The sequence below is a fragment of the Ictidomys tridecemlineatus genome, chromosome 4 (genome assembly GCF_052094955.1).
Source record: "Ictidomys tridecemlineatus isolate mIctTri1 chromosome 4, mIctTri1.hap1, whole genome shotgun sequence".
Taxonomy (NCBI): domain Eukaryota; kingdom Metazoa; phylum Chordata; class Mammalia; order Rodentia; family Sciuridae; genus Ictidomys; species Ictidomys tridecemlineatus.
In genome coordinates, this window is record NC_135480.1 from 1,684,544 (window position 1) to 1,700,166 (window position 15,623).

General features: G+C 61.6%; 1 protein-coding gene and 1 long non-coding RNA gene across 3 annotated transcripts; one reads left to right on the forward strand and one right to left on the reverse strand.

Annotated features, from left to right (window-relative positions):
- Window positions 1-1,565: 1,565 nt before the first annotated feature.
- LOC120889509 (uncharacterized) lies at window positions 1,566-4,209 on the reverse strand. Of its 2 annotated transcripts, none has more exons than XR_013437286.1 (5): window positions 2,906-4,203; window positions 2,696-2,825; window positions 2,487-2,606; window positions 2,284-2,412; window positions 1,566-2,104 (listed from the first exon to the last, which is right to left on the reverse strand). XR_013437286.1 is itself a non-coding variant. In XM_078045347.1 (5 exons), exons 1-5 carry the CDS (start codon window positions 3,102-3,104, stop codon window positions 1,902-1,904), a joined length of 777 nt encoding a protein of 258 aa, XP_077901473.1. In that variant the 5' UTR covers window positions 3,105-4,209; the 3' UTR covers window positions 1,566-1,901. The 2 variants fall into 2 exon arrangements, 1 of the variants encoding a protein (XP_077901473.1); XM_078045347.1 differs by having other exon boundaries at window positions 2,696-2,821; window positions 2,906-4,209.
- Window positions 4,210-11,145: 6,936 nt separating this feature from the next.
- On the forward strand, window positions 11,146-14,951 carry LOC144376937 (uncharacterized). The gene is made up of 2 exons (XR_013437287.1): window positions 11,146-12,327; window positions 12,467-14,951. It is a non-coding gene; the product is annotated as an uncharacterized LOC144376937 (long non-coding RNA).
- Window positions 14,952-15,623: the final 672 nt, after the last annotated feature.

Genomic DNA, 15,623 nt, shown 5'->3' on the forward strand with positions numbered 1-15,623 from the left:
CAGCCGTTCTTGAGAAGGCTGGCTTTCATCTTCCGAGCCCCGCTTTGGGAACCTCGAGCAGGTCGGATGTTTACCATAAAGGCCAGTGGAGACCTCCCTCCCCATGTGATGGATAGCTACTTTGTCACTTGGTCAAGTCACTGCCGTGAGGTCAGGAAGGTGGAGGTGGCTTACCCAGCACAGCCGGCTGGCCTTTGAAATCCTCATGGAGATAGACAGCTTCAAGAGACTCTCTCTCCCAACTGTGCCCATTGGGTCACCACTGGTCTTAACTAGGGCCTCAGATGGGTGGTGGGGCAGGGGGTGGCGAGGGGGATGGTGAGGGCCTGTCCCTGTCTGCGGGGCCTGTGGGGGAGGGGAGAGCTGCAGCCCGGGGCGGGAGGGAGGGAGTTCCTGGTTCTGGGTCTGGTTCTTGTCAATCTGTGGAGGCTCTTTCCTGACTGTGCTGAGCATTGCCCCTGGTGGGAGGAAAACAGGGCCCAAGACCCCAGTCTCATTTTCAGGAGCCTCATCTTAGTTCCTAGGGTCTGTACATTCCAACCAGGAGCCAGGAAGCCTGGACTGGGGCTCAGCAGGGTGCTGCCCAGCCTTGGGGTCTCTCACAGGGGGCTCCACTTTCACCCAGGAGCAAGACCCCAATAATGGCCCTCTGTCACCCAGACCCCTCTCCCTCCTCTCTTCCCTTGACCTCTCTGCCTCCCTCAAGTCTCCTTGGATCTCTTTGGTACCCTCCCCTCTCTGTGGCCATGCTCAGACCTGTGTGTGTCCTGGTCCCCCTGCTGTGGCCTCCAACTCCCTCTCACAGCAAATGAGAAGATGGGGTACCCTCAGTCTACCCAGGCCCCAGCTCCTTAGCTAGTAGGACCCAGGGCAGAGGAGCCAGGTGGGGCAGGACGGGGAAACCCAGAGGCTGCTGTGGACCTGTGCGAGTGGCCAGGGCCAGCCCTGCTCCCAGAGCTGGTGTCCACCCTGAAATCCGTCCCTGCAATGTGGTTCTGCAAACCTCCATTGGCCTTTGGGGTCTGGCCCGGTACCCAGGACCAGATCAGACAGAGAGCTGGAGAGCTGGAGAGCCGGAGGCACTGGAGCGGGGTCTGACCTCTCCCTCATGGCCCACGACACCCCTTGCCATCCCAGCCCCCACCACCCCTGGTGTGTACGCTCCTCTGTCCCCCCAGGCCCCCAGTGTCACAGACCCCACCTCTCGAGGGGACCCTTCTGTATCATAACCCCCTTGGCTTCCCCTGCACCCCTCCCCTCGGTGCTCATTCCATCCCCAGGCCCTCCTGGTTTCATTCCCTCGCCCCCCCTTCCCATAACTCACTTCCTCAGCCAGTCACCCCATTCCACGGCCCCTCCTCTTCTCATGACCCCTCCCCACCCCACAGCCCCTCCCTACCCCGTAACCCTCTTCCAGATGTGTGCCCCATCCTATAACCCCCATCTTTTCCCCCTCCCCACCCCAGAACCCCTCGGTCCCTCTTGGCACCTCCCCTCCCTCCCACATCCCCCAGCCCACGGCGCGCCCCGAGGCAGACAGCTCAGATTCCAGTCCCTGAGACAAGTTGCTGTAACTGTGTTTATTGATGAGGCCAGGACTCTGGTGAGCCCTGGTGGGGAGGGGCACTGGGCAAGGTAGTGTAAGGAATGCTTTGAGGTGGCTCGCTGTTGTGGAGCTTCCAGACAAGGTGAGGGGAGGGCGGGGCCTCAAGCACGCGGCCGGCGCCCAGGCGCCCCCAGGCAGAGGTGGACAGCAGGCAGGCGCTGGGGCGGCGTGGCCAAGGAGGCCCGCACACTCACGCACACGCGCACAGAGAGACTCAAGGCTCTCTCCGAGCTCCAAACCAGTGCAAACGACTTAGTGCAAATTGAAATCAGAAGGGACGGGTGGGGAAACAGAGTCACGGATGCTTTGAATCTCTCAAACGACGGAAGGAAGAAAGACAGAAACACAAGGTTGGAGGGAAGGAGGAAGAAGAAAAGCAGAGGGAGGCGTGCTGATGGTCCGCTGGGCGCAGTGGGGTGGCCACGAGGATGGGGTTTGGCGGCGGGTGCTGCGGGTCTGTTCTGCCTTGATGTTCACAGGCCTGGTCCTTGGCTTCACCTGTGGAGAGTGACAAAACACGTGGGTGGAGGGCCGGGGTGGGGAGTGGGGGAAGGAGGGGGCGGGGTGGGGAGGGGGGCAGGAGGGGGTGGGGCGGGGAGGGGGGCAGGAGGGGGTGGGGCGGGGAGGGGGGCAGGAGGGGGTGGGGTGGGGCGCTTCCCGAGGGGCTCCAAGCTCACCTACAGAGCCGATTCCTGAGTCAGGTATGCAGTGGTTCCCAAACGCAGCATATTCTTGATCCAGAGCTAGACGGACTTGAAGAAGTCCCCGGAGTTGAAGGCCCAGACGTGAGCTGGGTAGCACCATTTCTGCAATGGAGACAGAATGAGGCCCCCACTCCTGGCCTGCCCCGCCCTGCCCAGGTGCCAGAGGAGGCCCTCACCTTTATTTCTTGAGGGTTCTAGGGGGTCCAGAGAGCAGCAGTGGTGTGTTAACTCTTTCGGAAAAGCAAAGGACCAGACCCTTCTGTGGCAGCCTGCCCCGTGGTGCCAGCCAGAGTGTTCTGTAGAGGACAGAGCTGGGCATGAGCAAGAGGGTGTCTGTGAGGGTCGGCTGGGCTGGACTTTGTAGCGGGCAGAGGGACATTCTCACCACGAAGGCCGGACGGCAGTCCCTCTGTCCTCGCCATCACACCGGACCATGTCATGTCTTTCCAGTACATCCCTGCGCCTGGCGTCCTGGCCTTCGGGGGCTGGCGTGTGCACCCCTGCTGGAGACCTGTCTTTGGGGAGAACAGAGGGTGCTGGTTGGATAAGGAGGATCTGGTGGGCAGCAGGGAAGCAGACTGGGCTAGGCACTTACCCTTGTCTCCAGTCTTGAGCTTGAAGGCACCGATCACTGCTCCGTCGCTGCCCGTGATGCCCGCCTTGGCCACGGGCTCTGGAGGCCAGTGCCTCTTTGGCTCGCCGCCTGGTGGCCCCTCACCTGCCTGCCCCGACTCCCCCCTTAGAGAGCTCACTCGCTCTACCCCGCCCGTCTCGCCTTGTCTGGCCTTGCCCATGCCCTTGGCTCCCCTGGTGCTGTCCTGTCTGCCATGCCAGACCCAGCAGCTGAGCGGTTAGGGCATACAGTGTCACCAAGTCCACTGTGGGCCCTCTCCGCGCCAGCCTCTGGGCCGCAGTGCCGCGTGGGAACGGTGCATCCGCAGGCTGGGCCCGCTGCAGCCTCCTTGCTGCGATATCTCTCTGGAGCCCGCCACCCACGACCACCGCTCCCCCCAGGTGACGTCCTTCTGTGCTGCCCGCGCACTGCCCTTCTTTCCCGCTCTCCGGCCTTCGAGGCTCTGGCACAGGCCTCGGGAGACCCGCCAGAGCCGCTTCTGTACCTTCTCCTAGATGAATTACGGTGGGTGGGATGTGGTGGCGGCTGGGGACCCCTCTGTATCCTGTGACCCCACCTCGCTCTGCCCGACCTGGACCTGGGATACTCCCACAGTGCTAGATGGATTCCCACAGACTCCACTACCACCCCCAGGTCACCTGTCACCTCCCTGGAGGCAGCAGCCTCGGTCCTCGCTGGCAGCCCTTCCCTTCTCTATCCTGCCCACTCAAAATGCTCTTTCCACCTGGAATGGACCCTGGGCCCCCCAGTCTCTCTCCGTCTCGGCTCCCCCCGAGAAGATGTCACCTGTGCCTACCATCCTGCCTTCTTCCTGCCGCTCTGCCGGGAGGACAGCCACTTCTCCTTGCTGGTCCTCGCTCTCCAGCCTTCTTCTAGAAGGCCAGCGCAGTGAGGCCCAGGGAGGGAAGTGGACTCACCTGCCCGGCAGATGGCGGTCCTCACCTGCCCACTGCTGCCAGCTACACCTCCACTGCCCAGGTGTGGGGTCGAGCCCTGCCCAGCAGCTTCCCCTTGTCCGACCAGCCGCCACGTCCTGAAACCAAAAGTTCCCGGGATGAGTGTCTGGCTCCCCTCCGCTCCAGCCCTAGCTCAGGCCCAGCGCCCCTGCCGATGTTGCCCTGCTTCCCTGGGAGCCCACCCTTCTCCTCGTGGGCTCCCAGGCCCCACCGCCCCTGCTGCCTGAGCTAGCCCCTCAGTCCTTCCCCACTCCCGCCAGACTCCAGACAGCCAAGGTGCTCCTTGGCCCCCACGACTCTCCTCCGGCACCCCATCTTCCCCAGTTTCCCCGTCCCCACCCCACCCCCCACCCTCCCCACCCCCCTCCCTCACCCTGCTCTTCGGCCCCTAGCCCGGGCTTTTTCTAACTGGGGTGGCCCCGCCCAGAATTCCCGCCCCTGCCCTGCCAGCCAATCAGAGCGGGCCGTGCCGGGGCCCCCGCAGGGCCCACCTCCACCCTGGTCCGTTCCAGCGCACGTTCCTCTCACCCCACACCCGTCCTGGAATTCTCCAAAGACAGCCTCCCCACACCCCTCCTTTGGCATCCTTTAGACAGGGCCTGGCATTGTACCCAAACGTCCCCCTCTGGGTCAAGAACCGTTGGCTCCCCTCATGGAACGGCGCTCCCTGAACCCTGCGCTGCTGGTGCTGGGTGAGCACTGTCCGAGGCCAGGGTCCTGGCTGGAGTCCCTGGGAGCTCGAACGGAACCCAGCCACCTTCTTCCACCACTGTGGCCAGACCTCTTGTCCACTCGAGGGGTCCTAGGGGCGAGAGCGGGAAGTCATGGGGGGCTCTGAGCACTTCCAGTAGGTTCCGCCGGGGGTCAGGTCAGCCGAGCTACATAGAAGAGCTGCGGGCAAGGCTCCGGTGGGCCCTGGCTGACTCCCCACTGAGGTCCATCTGGGTGACAGAACTAGTTCTGGTCACAGTGGCCTCCACGGGACAGCAGGTTAGGGCACCGAAGGCCCCCTTCCCAGTGGTCTGTACACACTATGTGGCCATCCACATTTTGTGGGCACTGTCTGGTGAGAAGCCACGTGGCAGCCTCAGCCCTGTCCTGCCCCTCCAGCTGATCTCGGTCACCACGACTCAATGACAGAATGCAGAGAGGAGGGCTTCCACTCCCTGGCCATTCTGGTCACCCTGCCCCCTTGGCCTCTCTATTGTCCATCAGGTTTGCCCAACCAAGCCAAGGGTGTTGGAGACAAAAGTGGCACAGCTCTGGGGGATGTGGCTGGGACGCCAGGGCCAAGGACTCTGAGCTGACCACACCTGGCCATGCAGCAGGGCTTCAGGTGTATGGAGGGGCTGAAGTACCCTGGGCAGACCCATGGCCGTCAATAGCCTACTGGGTGCTCGCTTCTCACAGTTCCCTGCAGTTGCTGTGAGTAAGTCCACCTTTGTGTGGAAGCCTCCAGACGTGGTTATGGGCATACTCAGGCATACTCCAGCTCATTGGTCACCAGTGGACCCTGCCGCGGTTGCCGTGGCCCTGATTTGTGAGTCTGTACTGCCGCCTCGCGGCCACTCCTGCACCCATACCTTCAAAGGATTCTGAGCTACAGAGGCAGCAAGCTGAGGTTAGCGCCCGACAAAAGGGCTCCAAACACCCTCCTGCACCAGGCATCGTGGCCCCGAGCTCCCACGCCAGCCAGGCCACCCTGGGAACGGGCTCCCATCATCAAGGCATGGGGTCCCTCTCTGTCCACTATCATCCACTCTTAACTCCTTAACATCAACAGCGTGGCCTGTGGTGAATCAAGTGGGGTGGCCCGGGGTTGACGAGAGTGTCCTCTCCCCTTACGGCCCCAGTGAACCTCTGCAGCACCAGGTGGGGTGCCCCCAACATTGCCGCGGGTGAACCCCAGTCTCGGCTGCCTGGTCTTGGGGCTGCATTGTGTGGGACTGCGCTGCCACCTCGCGGCGACTTCGGTTGTCCCAACCACGGCCGATTCCGCGCCATCCCGGGAGTGAGAGGCGCTTTCTGGTTTGGGGGTTCCCGGGCCCAGGGGGACAATTTCAGAAGTGCACAAGGGTCCTGGTCCCTTGATGACCCTCGTGAACTAGGGAGCCGCTGGACCTGGGTGACGCGGGCCATTGCCGCGGGCGAACCCAGCCACGGCCGCCTGTGGTTGTGCTGCATGAGACTGTGCTGCCGCCTCGCGGCAGCTCCTGTCACCTACCACGAACTGTTCTGCACCATCCTGGGAGTGGGACGGGCTCCCTGAGGTTGGCACCCAGGGCTGGAGAGGAAGATGGAAAATGTTTCCATGCGGACTCACAGTCCCGCGGGCCCCCGTGCCCGTTGGGGTGCTGTGGTAGGGTGGTCCTCAGAGCCTGGGCAGTGTCCTGCAGCCCCCGTCATGCTTGCCCCAGGGACAGCACTGGGTCCCTCTTTTTCCAAGCATTCACTCTCATATCCTCAACTTCTGTCCCTGGCCTGGGAGATATTGGCTGAACCTCCAGAGCAGGGGTACCATCTTCTAGCCACGCAGACCCAGGACACACTACGGGTAATTGCCTCCTTGCATTTGCAGACATGGCACATGGGTGCCACGGTACGTGGGCACCACAGTCTCAGAGCTGTGGTCACACCGACCCTGTCCATCCCACCATCTCCTGGTTCCCCAGACACTAAGGTGTCACCCACTTTGGTAACTAAGCTCAGGTGACTCAAGGATCCGGTGCTAAGGTGGAAGAGAGTAGCTCTAACATCCGAATTCCCCAATTAGCATCTCAAAACCCCAATCAAATGGAGATGTTAATGCTGAGCTCAGGGTGCAGCAGCTCTCATTATTCCCGGGCAGCAGGGGCTGGTTAGAACTGAGGCTCATCCTTCTATCCACTGGGCCTGACCTAGGTAGTCTGTGCTCTGTTATTAGCGGCACGTGCCACGATCACCACACGTGGTAGATCTGACTTGAGATCCACGCCGTGGTTCTGATGTGTCAAGGAGAAACGTGGCTGTGGACCTGTGAATATGATCTGAACTGGACACCTGAGTGGTTTCCCCGGCATTCTGTCCCCTTAAAACCCTGGTGAACCTCTGTGGCACCAGGTGGGGTGCCCCCGACATTGCCGCGGTTGAACCCCAGTCTCGGCTGCCTGGTCTTGGGGCTGCATTGTGTGGGACTGCGCTGCCACCTCGCGGCGACTTCGGTTGTCCCAACCACGGCCGATTCCGCGCCATCCCGGGAGTGAGAGGCGCTTTCTGGTTTGGAGGTTCCCGGGCCCAGGGGGACAATTCAGAAGTGCACAAGGGTCCTGGTCCCTGTTGACCCTCGTGAACTAGGGAGCCGCTGGACCTGGGTGACGCGGGCCATTGCCGCGGGCGAACCCAGCCACGGCCGCCTGTGGTTGTGCTGCATGAGACTGTGCTGCCGCCTCGCGGCAGCTCCTGTCACCTACCACGAACTGTTCTGCACCATCCTGGGAGTGGGACGGGCTCCCTGAGGTTGGCACCCAGGGCTGGAGAGGAAGATGGAAAATGTTTCCATGCGGACTCACAGTCCCGCGGGCCCCCGTGCCCGTTGGGGTGCTGTGGTAGGGTGGTCCTCAGAGCCTGGGCAGTGTCCTGCAGCCCCCGTCATGCTTGCCCCAGGGACAGCACTGGGTCCCTCTTTTTCCAAGCATTCACTCTCATATCCTCAACTTCTGTCCCTGGCCTGGGAGATATTGGCTGAACCTCCAGAGCAGGGGTTCCATCTTCTAGCCACGCAGACCCAGGACACACTACGGGTAATTGCCTCCTCGCATTTGCAGACATGGCACATGGGTGCCACGGTACGTGGGCACCACAGTCTCAGAGCTGTGGTCACACCGACCCTGTCCATCCCACCATCTCCTGGTTCCCCAGACACTAAGGTGTCACCCACTTTGGTAACTAAGCTCAGGTGACTCAAGGATCCGGTGCTAAGGTGGAAGAGAGTAGCTCTAACATCCGAATTCCCCAATTAGCATCTCAAAACCCCAATCAAATGGAGATGTTAATGCTGAGCTCAGGGTGCAGCAGCTCTCATTATTCCCGGGCAGCAGGGGCTGGTTAGAACTGAGGCTCATCCTTCTCTCCACTGGGCCTGACCTAGGTAGTCTGTGCTCTGTTATTAGCGGCACGTGCCACGGTCACCACACGTGGTAGATCTGACTTGAGATCCACGCCGTGGCTCTGATGTGTCAAGGAGAAACGTGGCTGTGGACCTGTGAATATGACCTGGGCTGGACACCTGAGTGGTTTCCCCGGCATTCTGTCCCCTTAAAACCCTGGTGAACCTCTGTGGCACCAGGTGGGGTGCCCCCGACATTGCCGCGGTTGAACCCCAGTCTCGGCTGCCTGGTCTTGGGGCTGCATTGTGTGGGACTGCGCTGCCACCTCGCGGCGACTTCGGTTGTCCCAACCACGGCCGATTCCGCGCCATCCCGGGAGTGAGAGGCGCTTTCTGGTTTGGAGGTTCCCGGGCCCAGGGGGACAATTTCAGAAGTGCACAAGGGTCCTGGTCCCTGTTGACCCTCGTGAACTAGGGAGCCGCTGGACCTGGGTGACGCGGGCCATTGCCGCGGGCGAACCCAGCCACGGCTGCCTGTGGTTGTGCTGCATGAGACTGTGCTGCCGCCTCGCGGCAGCTCCTGTCACCTACCACGAACTGTTCTGCACCATCCTGGGAGTGGGACGGGCTCCCTGAGGTTGGCACCCAGGGCTGGAGAGGAAGATGGGAAATGTTTCCATGCGGACCCACAGTCCCGCGGGCCCCCTGTGCCCGTTGGGGTGCTGTGGTAGGGTGGTCCTCAGAGCCTGGGCAGTGTCCTGCAGCCCCCATCGTGCCTGCCCCAGGGACAGCACTGGGTCTGTCTTAGTGCTTTTTCCTTCTTCTCAGTGATTAGAGGTCTTAGATAGTGGTTCTGTTCCTTGGCTTGGGCTCCCAGCCACACGTGGGTTTCCAGATCTAGGCCCCGAACGGGAGTTGCCGTTTCACGCGCACGCCACAGTGCCACCGTGCCACTGAGCTTGGTATTTCCTGAGGAGTGGCCCTCCCCTGGGGGTTTTGGACATATGACATTGGTCTCCTCAGAGGGCCGGAGGTTTCTGCCTAAGAGCTGCCCCACCTCCTGTGCTCTCAGGGGACATTGGCAGGTCTATTAGCTGGAACCAAGGCATCAGAAGCTTTGCTTACAGCAGCAGCTACAAGGTCAGGCCAGTGGTTGGACTGCAGGGTCTTGGAGCTTGGAGCCTAGCTTAGGGACTTCTGGGGAATTCTGGTCTGTGCTAGCCCTGGTAACACTGGGGGGCTGGTGCTGCAGTCCACACCCCGTGGCTGTGCCTCCCCCAGCATGGCCCTGTCCAGGCCACGGTGCACAGAGCCGCTGGGGATTCCAGTTAGACTAAGAAGCAAGTGAGACTGAGGTCACCATGGGCTGCCAGGGAAGGAGCACAGCAGGGATAGGGATCAAGGAGGGTCCCTGGGCATCAGGGCTCCCCAGACACAGAGAAGAAAGGAGGAGCTAGGCATGAAAATCAGTGTCACACGTGGTGGCGTGGAGGGGAAAACGTGGCTGCCATCTGCTCCCACTGGGCTCCTCTAGACATTCAGGAGCACCTCGCCGTGAGGTTCCAGTTCTAGCACCAGACCGGAACAGGCCTACCCGGTCCTCAGTGTCGGGAGTGACAGGCCACGGTCACTCTGGCTCCCGTGGCCCTAGACCCAGCGGCCGCTTCCCAAACCTGCCCTTCCCTCAAGGCTCTGCTGGGGACGTGGCTCCAGGCCTCCTCCCCTGCACCTTGCTCTCCTCACCCTCCAGGGACAGTCGGTGGACACAACTTCAGTCCTCCCTCAGCTGAGCCGGCCATCTCCCCAGCTCTCCCTCCAGCGGCCAGCACCAGCCCCAGCCCCACACCCCACAGCACTCGCCCAGTGTGCCCCCTCCCTAGGTCTGGGTGCACCCTGGTCTCCTGGGACAGCCCCAATATGGCATGCCCGTCCCGAGGTGGGACTTGAACAACAGACAGTATATTTTCACACAGCTCTGGGGACCACGAGTCCAGAACCGAGGCCTGGGCAGGGCCACGCGCCTCAGAGGACTCCTCCCCGCTCCTCCCAGCTCCCAGATCCTGGGGCTCCAGGCATCCTCAGCGGTGGCCCCGTCATTCCGGTCTCTGCCTCTGCTCTCCGGGCTGCCTTTCCTGCGTTTCTGTCTCTGGGCGACGGTCTGTCTTGCGATGAAGGCACTGGTCGTGGAGTCTAGGCTCACCCTATTCAGTGTGGAGTAGTAATTGCCACGGGTCATGGCTACGTAGACCCCTTGTCCAAATAAAGCCACATGCACAAGTCCTAGGCAGACAGGGACCAGGAGTGGGTGATAGCATTCAGCACAGTCCAGCGTGGAAGGAGACACACAGGAGCTCCAGCAGGTCCATTCGGATTCCTGCAGGTCCTGATGATGTCCCTGTCCCACTTCTTGCCCCTCTTCTTCCTGACCACCTGTTCTACTATCCCCAGGCCCAACCAGTAGCCTCCTTCAGACAGCTGAGCACCATGGCTCCATAAGGCCAGGTCCAGCTCCCGATCATGAAGCCTTGCTCCATGGCTGCCGTGGGCCTCCCTGGTTGAATCCTGATTGGCATACTCTGTCTCACGGATCACAGGATGGACACAAAGCAAGATGGCCAGTCTCAAGAGAAGAAGCACTAGAGGGGCAGGCTGGCAGCTCTCTTCCCAGCTGGGTCCAGGTCTGATATTGTTGTCCTGCCCTGGGCACAGACCTGTGGCCTGAGATTGCTTGTGCCTCGACCCAGGCATACCCACGGGATGTTCCTCTGCCCATGGGGACATGGCCACAGTCCCTTCCTGCCCCATATATTCTTCAAGGTAGCCTTGCCGCTGCCCACACCCAGGGGAGGAGTCCAGTTGCCTCCCATGGGATCCAAGGGTGCTGGGGACCATAAAACTCAGTGAAGTATGACTGTATGACTCCAAGGGCTCGCCTTCAAGAAAGCTTATTGGGGGGCTGGGGATGTGGCTCAGGTGGTAGCGCGCTTGCCTGGCAGGCGTGCGGCCCAGGTTCGATCCTCAGCACCACATACCAACAAAGATGTTGTGTCTGCCGAAAACTGAAAAATAAATATTAAAAAATCTCTCTCTCTCTCTCTCTCTCTCTCTCTCTCTCTCTCTCTCTCTCTCTCTCTCTCTCTTAAAAAAAAAAAAAAGAAGAAGGCTTATTGGTTTTGCTCCTTTGAGAAACCACCCACCACGTAAGGTGTCCACTGCCAAGAGGCCGCCATTGCTGTGAGGAAGCCGAAGCTAGCCCTGTGGGTCATGACCACCAAAAGTGAAAATGCAGAAAAACACAGCCAAGTGATGTGACCGAGACCAGTCCCACGTGGACAGAAAGCTCCACCCAGCCACGCCTGGCCATAGCCCCTGACCTGCCACATCGTGGGAAGCAAGACGTCATTGCTTCCTGGTTCACTTGTTCTGGAGCCATGGGTCAGGCGCCGAGGAGTACTGGTGTCCTCCCTGTGTCCTCTTCTCCAAGCTACACCTTTCTGCCCCAGAGGGCCCCCAGAGGCAGGCAGGGGACACCAGACCATCTCACATCTACCAAACTCCTGGACTGAGCTTTCAGGTAATGGAGATCAGGAGTTGGGGTCACCAGGAGGGGAGACAGAAGATAGGCAGCCCCGTGAACCTTCTGGGGAGATCTGTGTGGGGCACGTGGCGCCTAGTGCCTCACTGGTCAGTCACGAGGCTGACGGGGTCCTGAGGGTCTCCCTCCTCCTCCTCCTCTGACTGAGGTGGGTGACGTAGGATCCCTGCAGCCAGCTGAGGCGGACCTGGTGCCGTGGAGGGTGGGTCCCCGGCACAGTCCACCAAGGCCCCGCGTTGGATCACAGGATTCTTCCACCCTCGGTCACTTGCCAACTCTGCTCCCGGCCCCACCTTTCAGCTCTGCGCTTCTGAGACTCAGGGGAAGTCAGCGGCCCTCCAAGTATCGTCCAGACCCGGCAGAAGGTCCTGATGCCTCCGCTGAGACACGCTCCAGCCCCTGGTGGACCCCACTGCCAGCTGTGATCCTTGGTCCAGCCTGGGTGCCCACCATGGCCTGTGGCCTTCTGGACTTTCACCTGCTTGTTCAGATCTGGGCAGGGACAAGGCAAAGCAGTCTGCCGCAGCAGCCCCAGGACGGCCCACCTCGGGACTCTGGGTGGCTGGAGGGGTAGAGCTGAGTGTGTCTGAGGCTCAGCCGCCCCCCCTCTCTGTCTCTCTCTCCCCCCCCAGGCTGCTGGCCGTAGAACCAAGGGCCTCACGCATCCTAGCCAAGGGTTCTGCCACTGAACCCCACGGCAGCCTTCAGTCCACCCTCCGAGGCCTGGACGGGCAGCACACTCCACACGGTATCACTGTCTGTCGTCTCTGCAGTCCCCCAATGGCTCCTGGCCTCTGCAGCCTCTACCTGCGACCCTCCCCAGCCTCTGGTGACCCTTGACTACTCCTGTGACTCCTGACACTTGCCTTTTCCATCCCTTCTTGCAGCCACATGGTCCCCTGCTCACCCTGGGCCAGCACCCTGCTGGGGAAGACACGACGAGAGCAATTTTGAGCACAGGATGTCCCCATCTGCCCGAGCTGCCAGCCTTACTCCTGGCTTAGGGGCCAAGTGCCGGTCTTCCTGGTTTGCAGGGAGCGTGCAGAGGGGTGGACCATGGTGGCTGCTCCCAGTTCCCAAGGTGGGGACTCAGAGGTCCCTGGCCACTGCCTCTCCCAGTCTGTTTTCTGCCGTGGGCCTTTTCTCCAAGCTCCCCCACTCCCATGCTACTGTCCACCAGTCTCCTGCTTCTTCATGACCCCAGGAAGGAACTCCTCTTCCTCCAGAGCCTCCATGACCTCTTCTTCCTGCCCCACTCAGATAACGTGGACAATATCCTGATCACCAGCTGGTCCCCTCTCCCGGGCTCCTGTAGGCTGCCCCTCCTGCACATTTCCCCCCATGTGCACAGACCCTTCCCCTTAAAGACAAGCTGCTTTCAGGGCTCTCCCCACTCTTGCCAACTGGACCCCCTACTTGTCCTCCACTTGACCAGAGGGCCCCTGTCGTCCCAAATCTCAGTGAGCCTGCGCCAGTTGGAGCAGATTGAGGAAGGCTGGGGACCTTTCTCAGGAACAGACCCCAGGGACAGCACAGCAATGGGCCCTCCTCTCTGCGGGGTTGACAGTATAAAGGGAGGGGGCACAAGACCACGGAGCCCCCCTGTCCAGAGAAGTCAAAGGAGATGGGAGTCGTGTGCCAGGACCCAGGACTTCCCACGAGTCCCCATCGCTTGCTCCCTACCAGGTGAGAAGAGGCTAGAGGTGGGTGGAGGCCCCTCTCGGGGTCTGCACACAGGAGTTCAGGGGGCTGCTGGGTAAATAACAAGGACCCAGCGGGGGGACTGGAGCTCAGGGCAAGAAGAAGGTGGAGGACGCCTTCCTGGTTGGGATTCAGGAGGGAATAAGGGCCTCTTCTCCAGCCAGGCTGATGGTTCCCGGCCCTTCTGGAATCATCTGGAAGTTGATCCTTTGGAAAACAAATGTTTCAGACATCTCAACAACACAGGCTCTCCAAGTGGGAGCCTGAGCAGATGGCCAGAGGCCTGGGAACTCTCCCCCACGCCCAGATGCTTAAGCCCCCCAGTCCTCCTCAGCAGCATCCGTGGGGGACGAAGACCACGGCCAGGAAAGTGTCAGAGCCGCCGGCCACCTGCCTGGGCCCCCGCTCCTGGGCCCCGTCCATTCGGCTTGGCAGCTCCCGCCATGGACAGGACATTCCTGAAGGCTGAGGCTGCGCACTGGGGGGCTGGAGTTGGAAAGACCAGAGCCAGGTCCACTCTCACCCCGGGGCGCTTGCTGCTCCTGTCCTGCCCTCTCCCCGGCGGCCCCTCTCCTGCTGGGGGCTCACTAGGAAGTCGGCGCTCTCCTGGTTTTCCCTGCCCATCCCGAGGGACCCCTGTGTTCCTTCCTGCTGCGAGGCCTCTGCCCCAAGCCCACAGGACCCCTGGGCCCAGGGTCTTTGTCCTGGGGGGACCCAGTCCTGGATTTGGGCTGGGCTTGTCACCTTCCCTTTCCATTGCAGTCTCTGTCCCATGCAGCTCTGAAGCTGCTAAGGACAGAGACCCTCTTTTTGACCTCATCTGTCCCCAGGAGCAGGTAGCTCCCAACCATGGACCAAGAGCAGTCACCAGCCTGAGCAGGTTCCGCCCACCCGCAAAGACGGCCATCCTGTGGGGCTGGGAGAAGGCCTGGGGGGTGGGAGGAGGGCAGCCCCTCGGGGGCAGCAGTCTTCATGGACACACCCTCCGGCCCCTGCACGGAACCTGGCCCCCATCTCGGAGCCCACAAGATCTGCCATTTTTGATCTGGCCCATTGAGGTCTCCAGGGGGATGCCCCTACTCCCAGGAGGAAGGACGGGGTTCCCAGAGGCTTCAAGAGTGCAGAGCCACAAGGTGGCAGGAGCCTGGGTCCCCCCCCCCCCCCCGACACCCAGAACAGAGCCCCCTCCCGAGGCCGACCACCCCAGCTGTGGCTTCCCCAAGGCACCCTGTGGGTGGCATCCTGGTGCCTGGTGGTGGGCCACGAGGGCTCAGGAGGTTCTGGGGACAGGAAGGCAGAGTGCCTCATCAGCAGTGTGTGGGCACCGGCAAGCGTGGTCAGCCATCACTGGAGATGCCTGGCAGCAGAGCCGGGCACAGCCAGGCAGGACTGGAGAGGGACGCCCCGTGGAGACTGCTGTCTTTGTGGCCTTGCTGCCGCTCACAGGAGGCCATCCCAGGCCATCCAGCTGGGGCCTCGGACCTGGACCCTGACTGGGACCCTCCTGTGCCACGAGGACCTGGGCAGCCAGGAAGAGGGGAGCTGCGGGGTCCTGTGAGGAGGGGGCTCGTGGTGCAGGGCTCCGGTGTCTGTCTTGAGGAACGTTCAGGCCTGTCCTTTATCTCACCCCTCACATACATATTTCCACAAAGAAACCGTTTCCAACTCCAAGGGCTCCATGGAGGCGGATTTTTCCGTCTGGGCTCTGCTGATGAGCTCTTTTGGAGGGAACTTCTGCCTTAACTCATTTCCCTCTTCTGCGTCTCAGGCCAGTCGGGGGCAGAGCCGGCGGGTCGTGCCTGGGAGCTGCTTGGTCTGCATGCCCACTCTGACCTTGCAGGCAGCTCCTGTCCTTTCCCAGGCTGGTCCCCACCTGGCTAGTGTGACGGAGCCAGGGTCTGGATCCCCGGAGGCCAGCAGGATCCGGGTAGATGGGCCGTGTCTCTGCACGTGCAGCTCGGGCCCCACAGCCCCCATCTCCTCTCCTGGGTCTCCTCTTGCATCCGGCTCTGGCGAGGCCGTTTCCCACACTGTGGCTTCCAGCTGATGGGCCCAGACTCCCCTCCCTCCTTCTCCTGGCTGAGCAGGCTGTAGCCTGTCTTCCCACTGTGACCCCCCCCCCCCCGCCTGTCCCCCTCCCCCGCTCATTCTTCTCAGGCCCCCCCCACCTGGGCTCCAGGCTGGCCTTTCCCCCATGGGAAGGTGGCCGACAGCAGAAGTCGGTGGCCCTCTTCTTTTTCTGTCACTCTGGTCTCTGTACTTCCTGGCCATCTGTAAATGTCCTGGTCCCTTTCATGTGTCCCTGCTGGAGCCTGCTCCCCATGGTGACCCTTTTGGGCACTG